Raw genomic sequence first — 24279 nt, 5'->3', positions numbered from 1 at the left:
CAGGTGTGGGGGGAGGCACCGGGGAGCCGTAATAGGAGGGTGTAGTGGCTGTCACCAAGACTTAGGCCCTGGGCCTGAATGGGGTCTTGAAGTCCTCCCCCCAGAGCACGCTCACAGCCTCCTGTTTCTCCTCACAGGCCGACGCTGCTACCAGCTTTCTGAGGGCGGCAAGATCAGGTAACTTGGACAAAGCTTTGGATCACCTGCGGAATGGCGTAGACATTAACACCTGTAACCAGGTACGTGGGGTGGGGACAGGCACATGGTCTCTGAAGAGAGGCTCTTGCCTGATGCCATTTCCTGACAGCTTTAATCTGCCTCTATTAACCTTTTCCCAGTGGCCTCAAAAATCCCCAAGGGTTCCTGCCTGCTGAAGGCCCTAACCTTGGTGTTCACATCCCAGACACGGTCCAGGGCCCCACGGAGAAGGACTGATGCCCGAACTGTGTGGGCCGGGCCCGGGCTCCATCCCCTACTGCCTCTTCCCTCAGAAGTGGCCTTGGTTCCCGCTGTGGTCTTAGAACACGTGGCCTTTGAAGGGGGGCAGGAGAGAGGGCCTTTGAAGGATGTTGTATCAGTAGTGACATTAAATCTCCTTTGTCTACTAGCAGCCTTTGTGGGTTCTCGCTGTGCTGAGAAGGAAGTCGTGATGGTGCCTCCCTTCCTCTGTCAGGTGTTGACGAAAGCGAGGCCAGCTCAGGCTGAGAGCCGCCGTGGCTTGAGCAGCTTCTCTGGAGGTTCCTGGGGCTAAGCTGTGTGTTTGGTGACAGGTGGGGGCAGTAAGAAACTTCATGTGTTCAGAACAGAGCAGAGGGCAAAGAGTCAGGTTTGGGGCCAGAGATCTAAGAATTGACTGAACAGAGAGGAAATTATCATCGAGAAAGAGAACAGGGGTATAGCTTGAGCTCGTGGATTGGATGACCTTGGTTTGGTTTGCTTGGTTTGGCCAGCCAATTAAATTAATGGGGCACTTGTCCTCAATCAGTTTCTAATGAGAATACTTTCACCAATCATACTTTTTAAAAAATCATTTTAATCAGCAAATTATTTGTAATTGTGGTGAAATACATGTAACATGGAATTTACCATCTTAAGCCATTTTTGAGTATCCAGTTCAATGGGATAAAGTACATTCGTGTTGTGGTATGACAAGGACCACCATCCATCTCCAGAACACTGTTTCTCTTGCAGAGCTGAAACTGCATCTGTTAGGTGGTAACTCCCCATCCCTGCCCCCTAAACCCCTGACCGCCGCCACAACTTGACGTTCTGTTTCTATGACTCCGACTGCTCTAGGTCCCTCCTCAAGGTGGAATCACACTGTATTTGTCCTTTTCATGTAGTGTAGTGTCTTCAAGACTCGTTGTGCTGTAGTGCACTAGATTGCTTTTAGAGCCAGCAGGGGCAAGTTCCCAGAAGCCCACATGCCCCTGTCCCCTGCCTTCTCACCACCTGTCCTCTCTCTCTCCCTGCCCGCCCCTTGCTTAAAATACAACATTCCACTTGTTCTTTCTCTCAGGGCAAGACCCCATTTGGATTCAGTCGGTCCTCTGTGGTGTAAATTCACAGCTCAAAAATCAGGGAGGTTGGAGCCGGTGGTGTGGTAGAAAATACAAAGTAGGTGTGATAGGAAGCCCGTGGCAGGGAACTTCAGAGGGGGACAAGCATGTGCCCTGGCCTTGAGTCTGTGGATGGGGTAGGGGCAGCAAGCCCCCTCCCTTTCTCCCACCCCTCCGACCCAAGTGTACCGACACACAGTGAGGGCATCTGCGGTGATGCTCACCAAGCACACAGAGCCCAAGTGTGGCCTCTGGAAAACAGATCGAAACTGCGAACCCATTTCTTTCAAGGGAAGAGGATGGAGGAGAAAAATATGGAGCAAGGAGCAAGTCCTGGGGTCGGAGTGGCTCAAAAGAGGGGCCTCCTGCTTCAGCAATGGTGGTTGTATCTTCCCAACTCCCCACAGACAGGGGGATGGCTCTCTCTGCCTACCTGGAAAGTTCCGAGGTTTCTGCAGCAGAAAGGCAGAGGAGGGCTTCTCTGCAGTGTAGCTCTGTCCGAGGAGTGCCGAACCTTCAAGAGGCCTTCCAAGGGTTAAGATGCTCTCAGAGGAATCCATTTAGCAGAAATGGGGACAACTGGACGCTCATAAGCCTTGAGCCAGGGCTTATTTTCTGTGTGAGATTGGAAGATTTTGATGACATCGGGAAAGTGGCTTTGTCCTGATTGGTCTCCTGTTGGTGAGGACCTGGGTGTCACTGGCTCGTCCCCCTCCCATCTCTCTTGGGGGCCCTCTGGGGTTCATTTTGGGCTCAGGGAGCAGCAGGTCCCGAAGCATTTTTGCACTTTATGACACTATTTCCAGCGGGCTCCAGGTGAGCGCTGCGAGCACCGGAGGGAAGCTCCAGTCCCAGATGGGTGTCTGCGGTCTTGGCTCAGCCCTGGCCTCCTTTCTGAGAGGACACGGCTGTAAGCAAGGATGTGAATGTCAAGGGGGCGGAAAGGGAAGGATTTGGGATCCTGCAAAGCCCCTCAGGACTGGCTTATCCCTAGGGCCCCTGCCCTGGCTCCCTGGACCTTGGGCTGTGCGGGTCTCCTGCTAGTGGCTGCTGCAGGTAAAGGAGGAGCAGACAGCGGTCGCGGGGAAGAGCCTGTGCTGCTCCCATCATGCCAGCCTGAGGGTGGTTGGCCTTGTGCTCTGGAGGGAAGAACGGAGCAGGGATGGGGGAGGGAGGGACAACAGCAGCCGAAGTGACACCCTCATTAAACACATCAGTGCAGCCCTGGGGTCAGTGCTGGGGCTTTCCAGCGTTCACAGGGCTGGCGTCACGAGGGGACGAGAGCTTGCTTCTTCTCAGAACCTGCATTCATGGTTTTGAGATGCTAAAAACAGGCTTCTGTCCTGGGGCCCTGGCTTGAATCTTTTGAACTGGTGGACGGTGATAGCAGGAACGCAGCAAACGCTAATCCTTATATAAGTAACACACTTTCAGATAGTATGTTTTGTGGAAGGGATAAGTGCTGCTTGCCGTAATAGGAAGTAATTACGCTAAGCAGTGTGAGAAGAGGAACTCTTGGCTTATGTAAGAGACATCTGAATATTCAGGGCAGTCTCCTTAATGCATGGATTACATCTACTAATTTTGGTCATCATCATTATTCTATATGTAGAAAAGAACAGATTCACACACAAGGACACATACATACACAGCATCATCAGTATCTTTGTATGAATGCCTCATGCTTTCCTTAAGCCAAGCTATAGACAGGCTTTAGACCCAAGTCACCAGTGTCTTCCCCTGTATCTCCAGATACGGATGGAGCGCTGGGCCTTAGGGATTTGATAGTACGCAGAGAAGTCCCAGTCCTCAGTTTCTCTGAACTGTAGTCTACTGGTCGTGAGAGCTAGCCATCAAGTAAGCACATAAGTAGGAGGCAAACTGAAGTGTGTCTGGAACTGTGAAGGGAAGACATAGGATTTTTTGAGAATATATGAGACTTGCCCTAAAGTTGGAAGTTAGAGAAGGCTACCATGAGGAAGGGATAAGTAGAAGTTAATGATGGGAGGAAGGGAAGAACATTTCCGTTCTGGGGGTCCCTTGGTGGCTCAGTCGGTTAGGCATCTGACTCTTGATTTGGGCTCAGGTCGTGATCTCAAGTCATGAGATTGAGCCCCATGGGCTTGGCGCTCAGCTGGGAGTCTGCTTGAAGATTCTCTCCCTCTTCCCTCCCCTGTTCTTGTGTACATGATCTCTTTCTCTCTCTCAAATACATAAGTAAATCTTGAAAAAAAAAATCCAATCATGGAGAACAGCCTGTGCAAAGTCCCTGAGGCAGGGAAAAAGCACGGAAAGTTTAAGGAAGGCCAGAGTGGCTGCAGTGCAGGTCTCCAGATGAGGCTGCAGAGGTGAATTCAGGATTTTGCTGGGCCTTATGGGCAGGGGTGATGGCCACCACAGTTGGCTAGTGGTGATAGTCACCACAGTCGGGATAGTGTGTCCCAGGACCAGAGCTGTGGGTGTACATCTGTGTGTGCACACATTGTGTGTGTGTGTGGGGGGGTGTTCACCTGCTGTGCCACACTGTAGCTGCTGATGGAGGGGGAGAATCTGGGGAGGGGAGAGAGTGGTCGGAGCAGCAGGGGTGGAGGGCACTTGAGAGCTCGAGGCAATGGGTCTTGGAGGTATTCCAGGAATCTCTGAGGAATGGAGGCAGTTCAGCTTTTTGTGACTTGTCCAACTGTTTCTGCAAGCCCTGTTTATGGAAGCCATATTAAGGCTTCCGATCTTTATCCCAAGAGCAGAGGGAAGCGGGCCACAGACTCAAGCTCAGGACTGACATGATCAGAGGTGTGCTTTGGGGGGAGTGCACTGGCTGCCGCTTGGAAGACAGCTGGAAGGGCCCAGGGTTAGAAATGGGGAGGCCAGTTACGGACAGTCATACCAGTCCGGGAGAGAAATGGTGGTAGCTGGGATAGGGGTCATGGCTGCAGAGATGGAGCAAGGTGGACAGGCCTGGGTGGTGAAATGGCATGGGGGAAAGCAGGGAAGGAGGCTTCGAGAATGACCCTCAGGTGTCTGCCTTGTGTAGGGGGTGGAGGGGAACACAGCTCACTGAGATGAGGAGCACTGGGGTGGGCTCAGTGTGTGGAAGCAGGAGGACACACAGTCAGGGCTGTGCAGAGATCCTGCTGAGGAGTCTTGAGGAGTCTTCCAGGAATCTGGGTGAAGATATATAGTAAGCAATTGGATATTTAAGCCTGTCACTCAGATAAGAGGTCCAGCACAAAGACAGCTATTTGGAAGTCACTCGGCATTCGAGGAAGTCAGATGCTGGCATCGGCTGGTGAAAACAGGGACGAGAGACATGTTGGACATAATCCCACCAGTGTCTTTGTGGGGGTTAGTCCACGTGTATTTATTAAACACCTACTTTGTGCCAGCTGCTATTCTAGGCACTGAACAAGATAGACAAAATAGACAAAGCCTGTGCTCTTGTGGCATTTATATGCTGGTAGAAAGGACAGGCCCTAACCAAGAAAATGAGCAAATGGATAAGGTTAACTAATGAGAAGTAGCATGGAGGAGAAAAGTGGAGGTGCCTGTTGCAGATGGGGTAGGTAAGGAAGGCCTCTTTAGGAGATGACTGTTGAGAGACTCAAAAGAAATAAGGGAGAACCACAAGGTTTTGGAGGAAGAGCAATCCTGGACGAGGGAGAAACAGGTGCAAAGGCCCTGAGGTCAAGAGTGAGGTTGGTGTTTGGGGAACAGCAGGACAGGGTAGCTGCCATGGAATGATCAAAGGGAAAAGTGCTAGGCAAGGAGGTGGTTCAAATTGCCAAGGCCAAATGGTGAAAGGCTCGCAGGCCATGGTGAGGACTCGGGTTTTACTCCAAGGATGATGAAAAGCCATTGAGGGATACTCCGTCTGATTTGGGTTTTTAAGCGATCGTCAGCCCTGGCTGCTGGATGGAGAGTCGAGCTGAGGCACAGAGACCAAGGCAGGGAGGCTGGTTGGGAGACTGAGGTGATGGACCAGGTAGATCCACACATGGCTGGGAATAATGGGGAGACCGCTGAGGTGTTAGAGCCAGACGACTCACCTCCCTAGCCTTTTGGAATGTTGTTGCCTGGTTTGTGTCTCAGCACACACCACACAGGGGCGTGTCGGAGCCGGGGTCTACCTGCTCAGCCCTGGGCTGTGTCACATACCAATTTGTGTGTCCAACTTCCGGGATTATTATTTATATCAAATCAAAATATTTTATTATGGCAGCCATAGCAGTAAAAAATGCATTTTCTGGGATGATCCGGTTGACTTTACATATTTATCAGTTAGCCAAATAAAGAGAAAAGAGGAGGACAAGTCAGAGTCTCTGTTCTCCTGATTTCTTAGAATTGTCGGGTGAACGCAGATGCTCCACTGGGGACCACGAGCTGTAATTCCATAGGCAAAACCCCTCACCATTTTAGTTTTCTCTTCTCTTCTTTTTTTTGTTTAAATTTTTAAAACAAAACTGTAAATTTTAAAAAAAATTTTATTTACTTATTAGTCAGAGAGAGAGAGAGAGAGAGAGTGAGCACAAGCAGGGGGAGCCACAGGCAGAGGGAGAAGCAAGGTCCCTGCTGAGCAAGGAACCTGATGTGGGACTCCATCCAATGACCCTGGGATCATGACCTGAGCTGAAGGCAGATGCTCAACTGACTGAGCCACCCAGGCATCCCTCTTTTTTTTTTTTTTAATTTAAAAAACTATCTTATTTATTTATTTGAGAGAGAAAGAGAGCTTGGAGGAGGGGCAGAGAGGGTCTGAGCACGGAGCCCTATGTGGGTCTTGATCCCACGACCCCAAGATCAGGACCTGAGCTGAAATCAAGAGTCCGACGCTTAACCCACTGAGCCCCACAGGCACCCCATTTTTCTGTTCTTATAACTCTAATGAATACTGTCTCCATTGGCCTTCCTGATAGGAAAGAACATTACTTGTGACCCCAGGAGAAAATTTCACACCCAAAAGAGAAACCTTGATGCCTATAGTGCTGGCATAAGGCAGGGAGTTAGAGCTTTCCTGGGGTGTGGCAGGCATTGTCTGTCCCCTTGACTTGTGTCTCCACAGTACTGAGGACCACGGGGCTTACTATGCCTCTGGTGTCTCTTCAGTTACCTGTCTCCTTCACTAAAATGCAGGCCCTCAAGGAGAGAGGACTTTGTTCTATTCGGTGCTCCTCACCAGGATTCTGTATGGCATAGAGTATGTGCTCTATAAATTCAGTCGGTAGAGACTAAGCCTGTTGTACCCACCAATGATTCAAGCTGCGTATTTGACACTTGGCCCATGTGAGTGCTGTCACTTTTTTTTAAAAAATTAAAAAAAAAAATTTTAAGAGAGAGAACCTTAAGCAGGCTCCATGCCCAGCCCAGAGCCTGAGATTGTGACCTGAGCTGAAATCAAGAGTCGGACGCTTAACCAACTGAGCCACCCAAGCGCCCCTGAGGGCTGTCACTGCATCGTGAGATAATCGTTCGTAGGGACAATGACTCTCATGCCTGCTGGTGGCTCCGATGCTGGCACCAGCCCCAACAGTCAAGTGTGGAGTATCAGCAGCTCGACCATCTGAAGGGTCGCAAAAACATTAGTGCTTTCCAGTGCCGAAACACAACCAACAAAAGCATGTGAAACACGTGCGTTCCCTTACTGTTCTCTGAATTTCCACATGTGCCTTCCACATGCAGCCCATCACTGCTGGATACTGGTTTATCTTGAAGGTAAAGGGTTTTAGGCATTTTGAATAAATGGAACGCCGTTAACAATAGTCTCTGCTCTAGAGGAATCTTTTCCACGGCGGCCACGTGCCGTGACTAAGTCTTTTGGTCAGGATTTGTTGGGCTCTGGCGATTCTGATGATCGCTACCTTTCTAAATTAAAGAGCCTTCGAGCCAGGAGGAGGTCATGACATTCGACTCTCACTTTATAACTCAGGAAGCTGAGGTCTAAAGGTTACTTGGAATATCTTCTGGGCTTTATGAGTTTGCATTTGCTGAGCTGGCGGTAAGAACCATCTTAAGTTTCTCTGCAACTTCATTTATTCCGCAAACGTGCGTCGAGCACTTCCAAGGAATCATCCAGGCTCCTTGCTAGAGACTGACTTCATTCATCCCCTTCCCTTGAAGAACTCAGAGGCTGGGAAAGCAAGTCCAGCTGGTAAATAGGAGTTTACAAATTGAGTGTCACGAGCGCCAGCCAGAATGGGCACAGGAGGCTTCCCTCCAGTGATGGCATTCCCTGAACAAATGTTCACTGAGGGCCTCCAGTCGGCTATGTGCTGGCTGCTCGGGGGGCAGTAAGTCTGAGTGCCTGCTCTCACATTGTTGCTGGTCTGGAAAAATGGCTAAAATGCCAAGGAGTCAAAGAGGCTTTGCAGGAAGAGTAGGAGTTTGCCAGGTGGAGAAATGGGAACGTGGAGTTGCCATGGGAAAGGAGAGCCAGGCAAAGGCAGGAGCGGTGGAGGGCACTGGCAGCAGGGAGATGGGTGACGCTGGGATAAATGAAGTGAAAGAAGGTGAGGCTGGGGGATGCCTGGGTGGTCCAGCTGATTAAGAGCCTGCCGTTGGCTCAGGTCACGATCTCAGGGTCCTGGGATCGAGGCCGGCATCAGGCTCCCTGCTGGGCAGGGAGTCTGCTTCTCCCTCTGACTGCGGCTCTTCCTGCTTGTGCTCTCTCTCTCCAACAAATAAATAAATAAAATCTTAAAAAAAAACCACGGCGAGGATGGTGGTCGATCAGGCCAAGGAGGTTATGTCTAGGTCAGTGGGGATATGGAGTGTGTTACTTTTCTCTGTCATCTTTCTCGTAGGAACTGTTGACGGACAGATGACACTCAGTCCCCTGACTGTGCCTGGAACCACCCCCAGCTCACACAGAAAGCCTCCCCATGGGAGAGGATGGGAGTATCGAGCCTCTTAAAACTTGCTGCCATAGCGTGGGTCTGGAATAGCACTGAAGGAAGGGAAAGAGTGTATGAGTACAGCCCCCGCCGGGGAAAGGGGTGGTCTGCTGAGGGCAGTCAAACAAGAGAAGCAACCAGATTCCCCCGGACCCAGTACTGTGGATTCCTCGAAAGTTCTGGTTCCTCCTAGAAAAGGCATTTAGTGAAAAAGATGGGACTGAAAACCCCCATCCCTGAATTAATATAAATAGGTAAACTGTTACTGCATCTCAGCTGAAATAAGCTATGTGATGTTCATCTGGGTGATTGTCATGACTAATTTGTAGTTTGAAAGTGAGTTGATGACTTGTCATGAGTCAGAGTGACCCACGGTGTTTGATAATCACAGATCCCAGCTCTGCAGTGTCTCTGCTTTCCCCCACCATTCCCCAACCTGACCTCACTTCACCCTTGTGAGAGGCAAAGAGGGCAAGAGTCTTCCAGAACAAGGGCCAGGGGCTCCCAGCTCCCAGCCCAGGTCTCTGTGTCCTGGGCATCTGCCACGGGGCCCAGCTGTGCAGCTGGCCCGTTACTCCCCTGGGAGGCCCTCCCTGAGCTGCTTTCATTTTCAGTATGCATTCCTTCCCGGTTAAGGAGTTGGCTCACCAGTTCAGTGACAGGAGCAGGGATGTCCCTGAGATCCTAGGGACCAGGAAGGGGGTGAATGGCATCGTCAAGAATGATCTGGAACATGTCTTAAGGAGAGTACACCCCCCACGCTCCACATTAGGCTTTGATTGCTATGGATTTCCAATATGAGGAACAGATGTGATGTTCTTAGTTGGGAGAGGCTGAGAAAACCAGGTAACCATGCATGGGTCAGGTTGCATGAAAGTGTGTCTGATTCTACAAACCCTTTTGGAGCATGTGCCATGGGCCAGGCCCTGTGCTAGAACCTACCATCCAAAGGTGAGGAACCGCACAAAGTCCTATTTTGAGAGACACAGACAAGAGCAGATCAAAGAAATTTCACGGGATGAGGGCCTGAAAGATTCTCCCCCAGGGCCTTGGGGACACAGTTGAGAGAACAATTCACTTTTGGGAGGCTGGAAACAGGGCATAGTGTGGCAAAGAGAAAGGGACAGGAAAAGTCCCAGAGAAAAATGACATTTGATGTGGGCCTTGAAGGAAGATTTGCCTCTCTGGTTATTATAGGAAATGCTAAACACAACACACAATTCCAGTTCTTTCTCATTGGAATAGACTATGCATATGAATTTGCCTGTGATTATTCTCATTTGATCATGAATCTTTTGCTATAGAAATTTTTGTTGTTTTTGACAACTGTGTCCCTGATGTTCACTGTTTTGTGATTTTTAATTTAGCAAAGAAATGACTTCATGGTAGTTGCTTAAAAATGTACATGAGAGGCACCTGGGTGGCTCAGCCGGTTATGCAACTACCTTCAGCTCAGGTCATGATCCCAGGGTTCTGGGATCGAGTCCCACATCAGGCTCCTTGCTCAATGGCAGTCTGGTTCTCCCTTTCCCTCTGCTCCTCCCCAGCAACTTCTCTCAATCTCTCTCTCTCTCTTTCTCGATTACTCTCACAAATAAATAAATAAATAAAATCTTTTTAAAAATAAATATTTATATTATACAGAAATACGTAACATCTTCTATAAGTTTCCCCATATGCCTCCCTCCCCAAAATCACTGTGAACAATTTGAGGTATGAATCTCATCATACCTTCTGTGAATCTCTACACGCATGTCTTAATTGTTTTCTGAGAGCTGTTGCATTGTTTTACCATGGAATTGTGGAATTAAGGGGAAGCCAGGGGATGAGGGCAATTCTATCATTTTGAAAATACCGCGAGGTTAGGGGACACATCAGGGGGACAGCTCAGAGGCCTCACCTCCTTCTCCAGTGCTCTGTCCTCTGACACCCCCCACCCCCCCGGCCCTTCTTCTGAAGGTCTGGCTCTTTTTATCCTTTTAAAGGAATGCCAAGGTCTCGGACATAGAAACTCTTTCTAGTCCACAGGAGATATTCTTAGCTGCTGAGCTGAATTTCAGAGTCTGTGTCTCTCATTAACTTGCGCTCACACTTCCTGCTCCAGGCTCCCCGGGGGGCTTCAGCCCCTGCATTGGCTCCAATCTGCTGCTGCCAGGGAGCCCGGGCACTGCACAGTGCGGGGGTGGGGGGGTGGGGGGTGGGGGGGGTTGTGCACCTTGTGTCCCCAGCGTAGAGAGAAGGTGATCTGGGTTGACTCATCTCCTCTCAGGGCTCTGACTAGTGTGAGTTTCTTTTTTTCTTTTTTTTTCTTTCCTTCTCAATTTTTTTTAAGATAATGAAAACCATTCAAGTGTTTTCCCTCCTGGTGAATAGCTCGTATACTGGATCTTAGCTACCTGGGTAAGAGAGCTAAATCTGGGTTGGAATGAAGCAGAGGAGGGCCAAGGGCTCAGAGCGGGTCTTGTTCCTTTCCTTCTGCGTCCCCCACCCCCACATGAGTGTGGGCCATCTCTCGATTTCTGCTCCTCTTCCCTCCCTACTCCCGGGACAAGGACAGGCTGACAAAGGAGATTGGGGTGATTTTCCACCAGGATTATGGTAATTGCTTCGGCTCTTCCTGGCTTCTGGTTGATTGGATTCCAGATTCCTCTATTTTTAACAGACCTTTCCCACCAAGCAGTCTCCGGGGAGCCCTTGGATCGCTAGGTGAGACCAAGGCAGGGGTTGGGGGGATGGCTCTGCGGGAGGTGCTGCCTGGCCTCCCGGACAGGCTTCCCCATCCACTGGTTCCCACTCCCGGCGGTCTCGTGCGGTTGCTCTCCGGCCCTTCCATCTTGGAATAATCTCAGACCTCCAGGAAAACTCAGACCTCGCGGGTTTGTCAGAAACAGGAGGCTCTGGGTGCTCAGCTCCTTTCTGGCTCTGAGTCAGGAGGCACGCTGGAACCCTAACGGGCCCACCGTCCTCTCCCACCACCACCAGAGCCCAGGGTTCCCCACCACGCTGGTCCCTCCCCCCACAGCCTCTTCTTCTCATCTACCACTACTCCCTCCTACCTCCCACTTTCTTTGCTAAACTTGTAAATGCTTTTGTACCTGTCGAAAAGTTGCAAGAACAATGCAAAGAATTCTCACAGCTCTGTCACCTAGATCCTCTATTGCCATTTTATTGCATTTGCTCTTCCTGTTTGTCTATTTATCTAAAATATAAACTATGTATGACATAATTCCCCCTCACCCCTAACATTCCATTGGGTACCACTCCAAAGTAAAGACACTTTCCCACATAACTACCCTTCCGGCCTCCAGAGCAGGGAATCAGCATTGATGCCACACAACCATCTACAGACTCCATTAAAATTTTGCTGACTGTCTAGATAATGAGAAATTATTCTCCCTCTCCCTTGTTCCCTCCCTTTTTCTCCCTTGTCCCATCTCCCTCCCTTCCTGGATTTCCCCAGTCTTCCTCCTCTTTCCTTCCCTTCCTGCCTGCTCCAAGCTTCCCAATTCTCTCTCTCTTTCTCTATTCTTAGGGTATCTCCTGACTGTATTTAGTTGTCATTTCTCTTCAGTCTCCTTCAGTCTGGAATGTTTCCTCAAGTCTTTGCATGTCTTGCATGTTTCCAGCACTTTCCATTTTGTAGTCTGAACCTCAGCTGTTTGTCTGCTGATGTTTCCTTATGACCAGACCAAGGCAGTGCAGTCTTGGTAGGAATACACTAGAAGTTATGCCCCCTTTCCACCACTGGTGATATTAACCTTGGTCATCTGTTGGTGTCATTGACTTTTCCCTTTGTCATTGATCAGTATTTTGTGTGTGTTGCGGGGGCGGATATTCTGATATAATGCCAACATTCTGTTGTTCATCAAAGTCCCAACCACCAACCTTGGCACACACTGATACCTTCTGCCTATATCAGCTGCCGCTATGATGGTTCCAGAAAGTGATTCTCCATTTTGGTCATTTCTACTACATTTATGAGCCGACATTCTATTGAAGGATGAGCTTTTCCTTCTCCCTCATTGATTTATCTTTTCATTCTTTGTTTATACCTGTGCAGACTCATGGGCTCCTGTTTTATTAGATGGGTAATAAACAATACTCTCATGATTTATTTTGATGTTCAAGTCCAAATGAGACCAGTGGAGATGCTCTCAATAGGCAGGCTTCTTTGTTCTTCAACATGCCCTCATCACTCTTTGAGCATTTCCTTCCTTTCTGGCCCCTGTTCTCCCAGGGTGGTTTTGAACTTTCCCTGCCCCGGCCTTGGATCCGCCATTTTCCCAAGGTTCCTTTTAGAGGAGGATGGTATTTAGACACCAAAATCCAGTCACTCAATGTGCTCATTGCTACTGGTTGTCATGTGTGTGTCCATACATCCAGATCTAGTTCTGCATCTGTCTTCTTTTTAAATCCATGAGATCATGCCAGTACTTAGGTCTAGTCCAACACCTCAGAGTTCTTCCTAGGCCTTCCTCTTTCCACATTTATAAATCCCTTCAGACAGGGAGAAACCTGACTCCCATTGATACCATCATCCTCCCTATATCGACTTGTTCGCTCAGGGCAACAATCTCCCAACCTCTTAGAGCAGACACACTGATGCCCGTACTTCTGCAGAGCACCCTTTCTGGTTCCTGCTTCTTTAGACACTGAAGTCTCTGAGCTGGGAGGGGTGGGAAGGAAAAAGGAACAGAAGGGAAGGTGGGAAAACTCCCATTCATTTTTTGTCTCATTTCTGTTTTGGCTGAAAATTTAATGCAGGCAATTTAGGGAAAGGAGTCAAAATTTATAGTGTTCCAGTGATTTTTTTGGCCAGCAGCTTCATTCACTTTCTCATGTAGTCAGACTGTAGTGATAATCACCCCCTCTTTCCTTTTCTACCACCTCGTTTGGTCCTCATCGTTTCTGCCTCTCGTTTCCATAGTCTGCTTTTCTTTCTTCCCTTCCTCTTTCTTTCTCATCAGTCTCAGGATTTGGAGTAGGAATGGCAATCCTTTTTTCTCCTCCACAAGCCCTGTTTAGACTCTTATTTCCTGTCCTGTTTTAGGGCTGCAGACTTCCCAATATATAATGTCAGTGATCTTGCTCCACAAATAGGGATCAACAATAGAGCAGTTAGAAGTCACAAGTGTACAAGCTGGGTTTTATTTGGAGAATTAAACTTCTGTAACATAGGGTTGAATCCTGATTTTCTTTGGACAGATAGAACAAACAGATTAGTTCAAAATAGAGAACCCAGATTTAATAGGAAAGGGGGACAATGAGTGTAAAGACCTAGGTATATGACCCCCTCCCTCTATACCCTTGTCCTTATTATGGGCAAGATCTTCTGATTGATCAATTGACCAGATGTTAACCATTAACCAGTAACTTTTACTGATCACATGAGTAAAGGGGAGTGCCTCATGAAGGCAATATTACTTAGAAGCCCTTCTCCCCCACCCCTCTTTTTGTTCATTTCGGGGTCCTTGGACTTCTTGCCTTTGTCTACCGCTACCCTTGGCTTATTATTCCCAAGACTCTGGTCCTTTCCTTCCCCATTAAAACTTCCCCTGGCCAGTGCTCCATTGCCCCTGGGCCTGGCTGGATGGCAGCTAACAAATTTGATGACCTGAACTAGTAGGTGTTCATGAATAAAGAAGTTCATGCTTTCTGGATACTGCCTTAGCATGTTAGCTTAAGTCCTCTAGAAACACACTGTTTGGCTCAAAGAAAGAGGATGGAGGACTGAAATAATAAGTTCAGAACATGTGGGTGTGGGAGGAGGAGGTGGGCCTCAAGGTCCTCAGGGCACAACCTGGGGCTGCCTGCTCAGTGTAGTGGTGGTGGGGGGAGCCGTGTTTGTGGGTAAAATAAACAGCTGTGAGAAAAGGAAGTGGAAGAGTTGTGTGTCCACATGGGAAAGTACGCAGCAGCTTTTGAGATGTTCTTATACTTTTCAGAGAGATGTAGCAGCCCAGGACATCATAGCTTTTCTATTTGAAACCATCCTTTGTGGGATGCCTGGGTAGCTCCGTCATTTGGGCATCTGCCTTTGGCTCGGGTCATGATTCCAGAGTCCTGGGATCGAGTCCTGCATCGTGTTCCCTGCTTATGTGCTCTCTATCCCTCTCTCTGGCAAATAAATAGATAAAATCTTAAAAAAAATCCTCTGCAGGACAGGAGAAGAGTTAAATTCCTTGTGACATGTCTACTGTATTTGTACATTTAGAAATCAATTAGTGTAATTGGGGCAATCAGAGATGCTAAACAGAGGAACAATTTACTGAGAACAAATGTCTGGAATTGTGTATTTTGCCAATGGAATTTCTCACAGTTGGTACAAGAAAATACTCCAAATTAAATCATTCAGGCTGAATGTGACTTTTTTTTTCCCTTCCTCTTAAAAATGTTAAAAGAAACACAGCCTAGCTGAGAACTCCTCCCCCTCCTGTTGGACAGATTGCTTCTCAGAAAAATCCTCTAAATTGACATTTTACCTGAAAAAGAGCAAAGGAAGATGAAAACTCCAGGTGTGTATGCTTGGCGTGAACGCTTTTGACAAACAAGATCATAAAAATGTTGTCTGCTCTATTAGGACCATGAGAAATGAGATCATATGGGGTAGGTGTCCTTAAAGGCTCAGTATAGGGAGTATGTAGGATGTAAAGAGCTTCTAAGAACATCGTTCCTGCCCTATCAATGAGAAAGGCCTGGAAAATCTACAGAATTATAATTCGTCCTGAGCCCTTCAGAAGGCTTGAGATCAAATTGTGCAACCAAGTTAACTGAATTCTGAAGAGGGGTGAGCCCCTCCAAAGAGAGGGCTACCATTTCAGCTGTGGCAGAGTACGGGAAAAAGAAGCAGCTGTTATACAAGCCAAACTCTGAACAAATTCTTAAAGGTCATTGTGAGCTGCAGTGTGTCTGGAACCACAGGCCTCCGGTGGGTGTTCATGAGAAATATTGGGATATGTCAGGAGACCAGAGAGTCTCCCAGGATGGCAAAGAAATATAGGAGGCACTTGGTGGCTTTGGAGGCAGAGGTAGAGGCAGGAACAGAAAAAGCCTTGCCTGCTTCCCAGGATCCTTCTCTCATGTGAAGCAAAAACAAACACTCTGACCTTCAGACCATTAAGTGAAAATCCATTCTTCAGGGGCAGGAATAGAAACAAACTACCTTGGCCCCAGGACACAGCAAAGACCCAGTGGTGCTATAGGAAAGGTAGATGCAAAATCCCCTTTCACCTAGGGGAGGGCAGGAGATGATGCTGGTCCCCAAATGGTTGTGTACTAGTAATGAAAAGAGTTCTGCTACTGCTGGAGGAGGAGCAAGAAACTCCCACCCAAGACCAAGTACAAAGACGAGGTAGGTCTTCCTGCCACAGAGATGGGAGAGAATGCTTAAAATGAGAATCCCCCCACCTTTGAGGTCCAGGTTCAAGACCTTTTGTGGTATTGTTTGTAACACTAAGTCTAGGTCAAAACAAAGGAGAGCTCTCCTGCTTCCCTCCCTACTCCAGAATAAGAAAGAGCATATTACTGCTGGGAGGGGTGCAGAAGCATGGAGAAGGACCCCAGCTGAGGTACGGGCATGTTGGCTGGCTGATAGCTGAAGGGAGATCAGGAACACAGGAATCCCTCCAGCACCCTTGCTCCTACTCTAAGCTTATGATACCAGCTGCCTCCATCTAGAGGAATTTGAAGGCTGTAGTGCACCGAAGATAGCGAAACTCAAACGCAAGTCAACTAACCTAAGTCAATACACACGCACGCACACACACACACCCATACACACACATAAGAAGAAAACAAAACCTTTGTCAGGAGGCAAAGCAATCAACAGAAGCAGACTCAGAGATGAGATATTGGAACAATCAGATGGTCTTTACAATAACGGTGATTAATGTGTTAAAGGATCTAGTAGGAAAGGTGAACAACATTCATGAACAGCTGAAGAATTTCAGCAGAGGGATGGACAGTGTCAGAAAGAATCAAATAAAATGCTAGAAATTTAAAAAGCCAGTTTCTTGGCGATAAGGAGTTTCTTTGATAGGTTCATCAGTAGATTGGACACATATGAGGAAGACATCAGAGAACTTGAAGATAAGTCCATGAAAATGATCAAAATTGACACAACAGAATAAAAAGAGTAGGCAAAGATGGGGCACCTGGGTGGCTCAGTGGGTTAAAGCCTCTGGCTTCGGCTCAGGTCATGAGCCCAGGGTCCTGGGATCAAGTCCCACATCTGGCTCTCTGCTCCGCAGGGACCCTGCTTCCTCCTCTCTCTCTCTGCCTACCTGCGATCTCTCTCTGTCAAATAAATAAATAAAATCTTAAAAAAAAAAAAAGAGTAGGCAAAGAGAAAATAGAACTGAGCAGCCAAGGGCTGTGGGACAATGTCAGTTAACCAAATGTACATGCAATTGGAGACCTGGAAGGAAGAGTTTTTAGGAAGAGGGATCTGGCAAGCTATTGTTTTCCCAAGGAAGGCATGTGGTTAAAAAGTGGCCACAAGTAGTTACTGCTTTGCTCTCCAGCTTCTGATTTACCTGAAGCATTTACTGCCACACTCTTACCTTTTTCTTGCTTATCTTCAACACCCACTTATTTGGGATATGAAATACGTGACTTTCCCCATCATCCCCCTTAGCAGTCTGTCTGCCATTCGGCATCAAGAGGAGGGCTGGGAAGGTAGCTGGAGCGGTGAAAGATGCAAGGCAAGGCTCAGCGGCTCACCTTTTCCTTTCGGCAAACAACTGAAACTTGAATTAACTGAAATAAAACATGGATCATGGTTTTGAAGAGGTGGTAGATGATCACTCATCTCTGTGGTTATTTCAAATTACTGGAAATGATCTCCTGTATTGGCTAGTAATGCATTTTTAAAAAGACTTTATTTATATTTATTGGAGAGAGAGAAAGAGAGAGAGAGCTTGCAGCGGGAGAAGCAGAGGGAGAGGGAGAGAGAAAGAATGTCAGGCAGACTCCATGTGAAGCCTGACACGGGGCTTGATCTCACAACCCTGAGACCCTGACGTGAGACAAAACTAAGAGTCTAACACTTAACCAGCTGAGCCACCCAGGCACCCCTAGTAATGCATTCAATAAAACAGTTACACAAGTTCCTTACTGTGTATGTGCTGTAAATGAGTTTTCAGGCATTCAGCGACCTTAGCGGCCGGATGGTGACCAGCCGTCCAGCTGCTTGCTGAGGTCAGCTGCTGGAGAAAACTTGCTGCTGGAGGTCGGGTGCTTGTGTGTCTCCTGAATGAAGATGCTTCCTGGATGGGAGGAGGACGCTTGATGAGAAGGGCTGGGAACATGGTCTCTGCAATTTTAGCTCATGGGTTTAGAATTTAAACTCAGAAGCAGCTTCTCATCTCGCCATTGTTAATGACTTGTATCCCTTCCTGTGTACAGGCTTCCTTGAACAGGCCTCCAGGGAGATTTCCTGACCCTCTTGGCAGAGCAGTTCCTTTTTCCTCTGTGCTACTTCTCATCTCATGCGTGCCATTTTGGGCATTTTCACATTATCTCACACTTATTTTTTATGCATCTGTTGCCTCTACTAAATTAAGATCTTCAAGGATAAGGGTCTGCATCGTATTCCTTTCTAGTGTGGTGTCAGGCATGGAATAGGTTCTTAGTAACTTTTGTCTGGATTGGATTAAGGAAATGCTTGCGTTAGGTAACTGCCGGGATTCCGAGAGCAGCTGAGACGAGCGTTAGGTCCCACGTGTTCCGTGGCTCTTATTCTGTGATAAGTTCTGGGCCTTTGTGCATATCTCCCGTGCATGTCACAGGCACCTTGCTGTGACAGCTATGCCAAATGGGGCTTGGATTCATATCACCACAGTGATAGACTCAGAGGTGACTTAGGGTGAACATGTTGAAAGCAAACAGTCAAAAATAGGGTTAGAAAAATACAAAGTCATAAGAAAGAAAGAGAACGTTGATCCAGGGTCTGGGATGGAAGCTGAGTAACACAATTTAAGATACCGATCTATTGCGATGGTCCCTTTTCTGTGACTGCCTCCTGCCAAGAGTGTAGCTTTTAGGGGGAGGCCTGGGATGCAGGGAGGGAAGCAGAGGGACTTTCTGTGGACCAGGGCAAGGAATAAAATCTTGGATATCAAACTAGAGTGGCCGTGACCAGACCCGGATGAGTGATTGTGACTGAGGGTTTGTTCTGAGCTGCCGGGTGAGCAAAACAAGGAGAAATGGGCTTTTATCCTCTGATGGAAACATACCAGTTCCTGGGGGCGAAAACGACAACTAAAACCACCACCACCAAAATACCCCAAGCCCTTTTTTTTCCCTTGGGAAATCCAGATTTGTTTTCTATGTGGCTGTGCTCTAGAAAAGATGTGTGACCTTGGCTGCTCATTTGATTACCCCCGACCTTGATTTCCTCAGCATTCAGGGATCCCGACAGCCTGTTCCACTCCATTCTCTGGGCAGACAGGACGTCTAGAATCCTTCTGGTTGGAGATGCTGACATGGGCTCGGAAGAGCAGGGACAGACAGCCCGGATCATCGGCTGTCCACTTAGGTGTTTTCCTTGTTGACTTGCCAACTCCCCAGCTTTGAGGCATTCGGGAGCTGCGACTGCTCATGGGAAGGGACCAGCACCATGCCACTCTCCCTGCCGCCACAGCCCCGTCCCCTGCGGGAAGCACGCTGCAGCTGCTGCTAACACCAGCGCGAGTCCTGAGCAATCCCAGGGAACCTTCCAGAACACTGCTGGGTTTCAAGAGGGGCTGGCAGAGCGCACAGCTCTGGGAGGGAGGAGGGACTCCTGCGCAGACCTGCCCTGGGGTAAAGCCGAGAGCTGGAAGCTGCAGAGAAGGGCTCCAGGCTTCCAGAGCCCCCGTCCCTGGACAGATTGCTTTTCAGCGCATTTGTGTTTTGCAAATTGATTTGAGGAGAACTGGTTTGCTGCCACCCAGTGTTCTTCTCCCTCCCCCAGCTTCCTGTTCTCACAGATCACTGTCTCCCTTTCCGTTATCAAACCTGACGGGGACCCAGCCTTTATCTGATAAGCCCGTTCACACCAGGGTGTGAATAATTCACACCGCTTTGGACACTGCCTTTAATGGTGTGCACAGTCTGCAAGAGGAAATCATCTCACTGTAATTTCTAGGCATTTGCGTATGTTGTGGGAGAGGGCCCTCCCATCGCCTCCCCCTCACACAACCCCTACCACGCTGGCTTTGCTGACGTGCAAGGATTTGGCCCACTGCACTCTGCATGTTGGGGGTGCGGGGACTGACTGAATGGAAATGAGGGGAAGTTCCCTTCGGAGCCCACCTCCTCTTTTCTCTGCCACCCCAGGAATGTCTTCAAGGCCCCAGTGTAAAGAGAGTTTTAGAGGTGGGGTCCAGGGCAAGAATAAAATCCCTTGGTGTGAGCATTCGTGGGTCACGAGTGCTAGAACCCAAAGGGAGGGGGGATTTCAGGGGCCCGTGGTGGGTGAGGCTGCAGGAACCACACCCTCAGGAGCCACGCCCCTCCCGCTGAGGTGGCGAGGGTCTTTTCCATTGGCCAGAGCCTGCAGTGGCTGCGGGGCACCCTCTGCAAGGCAACGGGCTAGAACAGCGTTGACTGAAGCAGGAGACAGGAAGGAATGGGAGAAGAGGGGGGGATGGCTGGTGGGCAAGGAGGAGGAGGAAGAGGAAGAAAACACAACAGTGGGGCACGGGGAGTGCTGATTGACTAACATCATCTTCCATATGGAACCAAGATCTGCTCCTCACTGGAAGCGAAATGAATTCTGTCATATTGTCGGAATTATGTGTGGCTCTAAGTCGCACTCTCCGAAGTCAGCTTTTGCCAGGAAGTTTCCAGGCATCTTAAGTGCAAGGATCAGAAGACAGGACATGCGAGCGTGCCAAGTAAACCCTTCTCTCAAACCTCGCCATGTACAGCTGGAACTTTCTGTGATCAGGGAGAGTTCTGCTCCTGTGGACTGCCCATTGGGCGTGGACAGTGTTGGTTCTCCCCGCCCCATACCCCACAACTGAACTGTCAGACGAGCTTTGACCACATTTGAAAGGTCAAGGTGGCCAAGGGGCTATTTTAAAACTGATTCATCTGTCGAAGAAATCATATAGCTGGTGGTTGGTGGTATTTAATTCTTCAAAGAGCTTATTTCAGAATTTTTTTTTTGTCATTGTTGTTACTAAATATGCACTTATCTCTGCAAGTGTTTAAGATACACTGGTGTTGCCCCTTTGCTTTTACTGGTTGGTGCCATGAAAATTAACCAGGGGATTGAAGCTACAGCACTTCCATGAAGTGGTTGCCAAAAGCGTGGCCAAGATCTGAATTTCAAGGTCACCCACTGCCTTAGTGAGAGCTTCCCCACACGTAAGATGGAGATGAATCCAGGGAGAGGTGGTCTGGTTATCGCCCTGCGTTCCTGTTATCTGGGGCTTCTGCAGAAAAGAGCTTGGAGAGGCCGGATCAGCGCCACTCAGGGCCCCTCCCGTTCTTCCCTTCTGGCCCGTCACACATCTCTTCACAGGGAAGTGGCCTCATCTCAGCCACTGGAACAGCAGAATGCATAGTCCCCTAACCACTCTTCCTGCCTCTCTGCTCTTTACAGAATGGGCTGAACGGCTTGCACCTGGCCTCTAAAGAAGGCCACGTGAAGATGGTGGTTGAACTTCTGCACAAAGAAATCATTCTAGAAACGACAACCAAGGTACGTCTCTTAGGGAGCGGGGAGCTTTTCGTTGATATTCAAGTGTGGGGGGATCCCTCCTGTCTTGTCCCAAACTTGAGAGAAATCCAAGAGTGCTTCTGAATTTCTCTTGTCCTTCCCATCATTTCCTAGTTCTAGGCATCCCTGAAATTACCTGAAAAGCACAGGACTCTATTTCCACAAGGAGTCAGTGGGCTTTTGCTTTATCCTCCTTGCCAGATTATGCACCTAGAAATAGAATTCTTTTGGTGACTTTCTGTTTTCTTGGGGTCTCTGACTCCTATAGGGGCTAAGAACACTGGAAGCCCCACAGTCAGGTGCCTGGGGTCCAGATGCCAGAAGAACTACTTCATGCTCTGTGACTTTGGGTAGGTTAGCTAGTGAGAAGTCTCAATTCCCTCATCTGTAAAATGGGGGTGATAATACTTGGTTTCAGGATTCAGATGACAAACGAATAGGCATCAGCAAATACTGGTGGCTGTGTTGCTACTGAGGTTGGAAGAAGAGGGCCAGACCCTCGCAGTTATCCTTCTCCAGCATTCTACTTGGTCAGCTCCACACTTATTTCCTCCCCTGACTGATGACCCTGAACAGCATTCTCTTTTCCTATCAGGGGGCACTGAGCAAGGGTGGACGTCACAGCCCCCACACCGACATACTCTTCCCCGTAGCTCCAGTGACGTAAGCCCAGAAACGACAGTCATGAAATCATGCAGCTACAGGTTGCAAAATGGGTTTTATTTCTTATATCCATCCATCCCGTTTGCTTAGCGAGCAAGATGCCGCCGCCCATACGTCAAAACAAAATGACACACAAAAACCACCTCTCTCTGCTGACTCGAGTACTGCTTCCTTTTCTTGTCCTTCCCGGTTACTTCCCGCGGTTTTCCTCTTGGCTTTGTCCTTGCTGGCCTCTTTCTTTCCATCTGCTGTTCCGTACCCATGGCGGTCTCACGCCCAGCCTCAATCTCCACTCCAGGCGGCAAGAGTATTTGCCGGAAGAATGATAGGTGGACCACAGATAGAGTGGTTATGAAGTGCATTACCAAAATATTAGGAAGGTGCAATCATCCCTGGCGGTAAAATTAGTGATTTTCACATCGTGTCATGTCATATAATTTTCATGCGATCTCGCCGGTGAAATAGACAAGAGTTGTTCTTTCTCTATGTCTGTGCGGCACTTTTTTTTTCCCTGACAAGTACCAGTTGTTTCCACCCGTCTTCTGTGGACGAAGGGGATGCAGTTAGTTTTCCTTCTGGCGCTCCCACAGACCTGGCCGCCAGCAGCGCACCATCTGCAGGCTCCTCTTCCCTGGCGCGGCCCCAAGAGCCACGTGAACAGGGCTCCTCGTCGTTTTCGCTCTTGCCGAATTTCCCTCTCTGATTGTTATTTTGCAAGCGAACGCTTGGTGTGTCTTTGTTATTTATAGACATTTTGTAAGCCAGCGTGGTTTCTGAATGCCACACAGAGGGAGGAAAAAAGGTGAGGCAGAAACCGTGGGCTGAGCAAGAGTCATAGCAGATTGGGGAATTCTAATGGGTCTCGCAAGCATGAGAAAGATTAAAAAAAGACAAGAGTAAAAAAGCCAAAACCAATATAGTTTCCTAAACTGTGCTTAGAAATTTTAAAAGCACAAAACAAAAGCATCCTGGTCCCATCCTCCCGTCTCTGCCTCGAAGGGGCCTGTGCTCAGCCTCTCGGCTGGCGGAGAGGGAGAAACCCCCCATCTCCCTGCTTGAGTGTGCCCGGACCTGCCCCAGCCCCATCCCTTCCAGGAGCTCCAGGACACCCAGCCAGGGGACAGAGTGGGTCTTTGTGGATCACATGTAGCTAAGAAATTTTTTTTTTCTTCTTCGAGAGTATGTTCCTGCATGCAGGGGGAGGGTTGGAGAAAACAGGCCCCACCTCCTTGCCCTTGGACCCTCACCCCAGGCCAGGGGCCCTGTTGCACCGCACACTGTGTGCATCTGTGTGTAGGTGGGGGGTCTGTTTCCCACGGTCTCCTCTTTGCTCTTACCCACCACCCGTGCTGCTCTCAGCCCAGATCTGGAAAGTGGCGTGGGCCAGGTTTCCATGTGGGCCCAGCTGCCCCCCTCCACCACCCCTGGCATGGATTTCTGTGAGGAGAGCTCTGATGTCGTGTGATTTCAGGCAGAGAGGGGCAGATGGAAAGCAACATCTTGACATTGTTGCTTCTTGAGGGCAAGCAGCCCGAGTGTCTGTCATCTCGATACTCCCCCGCCTGGACCGGCGCCTGACACACATGTGTTCAGTGTGTAGTGGAGGCATGAATGGGCACAGCACACGTCCTTCTAAATGGGGAGACTTGGAGATCAGAGTCCTGATTTCTAGAGAAGGTTCCGGTGCCAACAGCCGTGTCCCACTTGGTACAGTGAGAGAGTTGGCCTCCAGACATAAGCTCTTCGGACTTCTATGAAAAGTGATTAATCAGCATCCATGCCTTCATTTCTGGCGCTTATTCTTTGACAGATGTTTGAGGAAGAACCCTTTGGTTTATCCAATGGAATTTAAGGAGAAATCAAAAAGACCAACCTTGGGAGGTGACGAGCAGGGCCCTCCTGCCTGATTCAGGGCACAGTTTAGAAACAAAGACCTGAGCTCCCTCAGCCCCCTGGTGCCCTCAGTGGGGCTACCTCTCCCACCTGCGGGGGCCGAGGGCAGCGATGGCCGTGTGGGGTGGGGGTTGGGGGGGCACAGAACTTGGCGCCTGCACCGCTCTGTTCCGCCCAGATGAGGCCACTCTTCTTCTCCTAGTGACAGATGGCCCCAGTGCGTGGACCCGAGTCTGAAGTCCCTACTTGCCAGGGCTTGAGTTGCCTGAGATGGATTAGCAAGTGTTTATGTAGTTTAGTAAATTACATGCCATCTGAACTACAAAAAGATGAGTTTGTTTGAGATCTCTGCTCCTTACATAGCAGAGGGACAAGTGGGCCCAGATAGGTCCCATTTTCTTCCGCCTGCCCTGTGGACAGAAGCTGTCGGAGGGTGGGGGGGCTCCTGTCCTGCCTGCCTCTCACAGAGCTGGGGTGCCCGTGGGGGTCACGTAGGTGAGTCAGAGAATGTGCCTGTGTTCCCGTCCCTGGACATCCGGGAGATAGGAGGGACATGGGCAGAAAGCAGCCT

The 24279-nt window shown here is 49.0% G+C and overlaps 1 protein-coding gene across 1 annotated transcript in view; it reads left to right on the top strand.

Annotated features, from left to right (window-relative positions):
* Positions 1-24279, top strand: part of LOC111144640 (ankyrin 1) — a 204951-nt gene that overhangs the window by 114997 nt on the left and 65675 nt on the right. The window contains exons 2-3 of the mRNA XM_022499035.1: positions 138-239; positions 21036-21134. Of these exons, the coding sequence (XP_022354743.1) occupies positions 138-239; positions 21036-21134 (201 nt within the window). The remainder of the gene's footprint in view (positions 1-137; positions 240-21035; positions 21135-24279) is intronic.

Source organism: Enhydra lutris, unplaced genomic scaffold, assembly GCF_002288905.1.
Source record: "Enhydra lutris kenyoni isolate GAN:26980312 unplaced genomic scaffold, ASM228890v2 scaffoldscaffold11, whole genome shotgun sequence".
Classification (NCBI taxonomy): domain Eukaryota; kingdom Metazoa; phylum Chordata; class Mammalia; order Carnivora; family Mustelidae; genus Enhydra; species Enhydra lutris.
The sequence above is the reverse complement of the archived record's forward strand: the minus strand, read 5'-3'. Positions and strand labels throughout refer to the sequence as shown.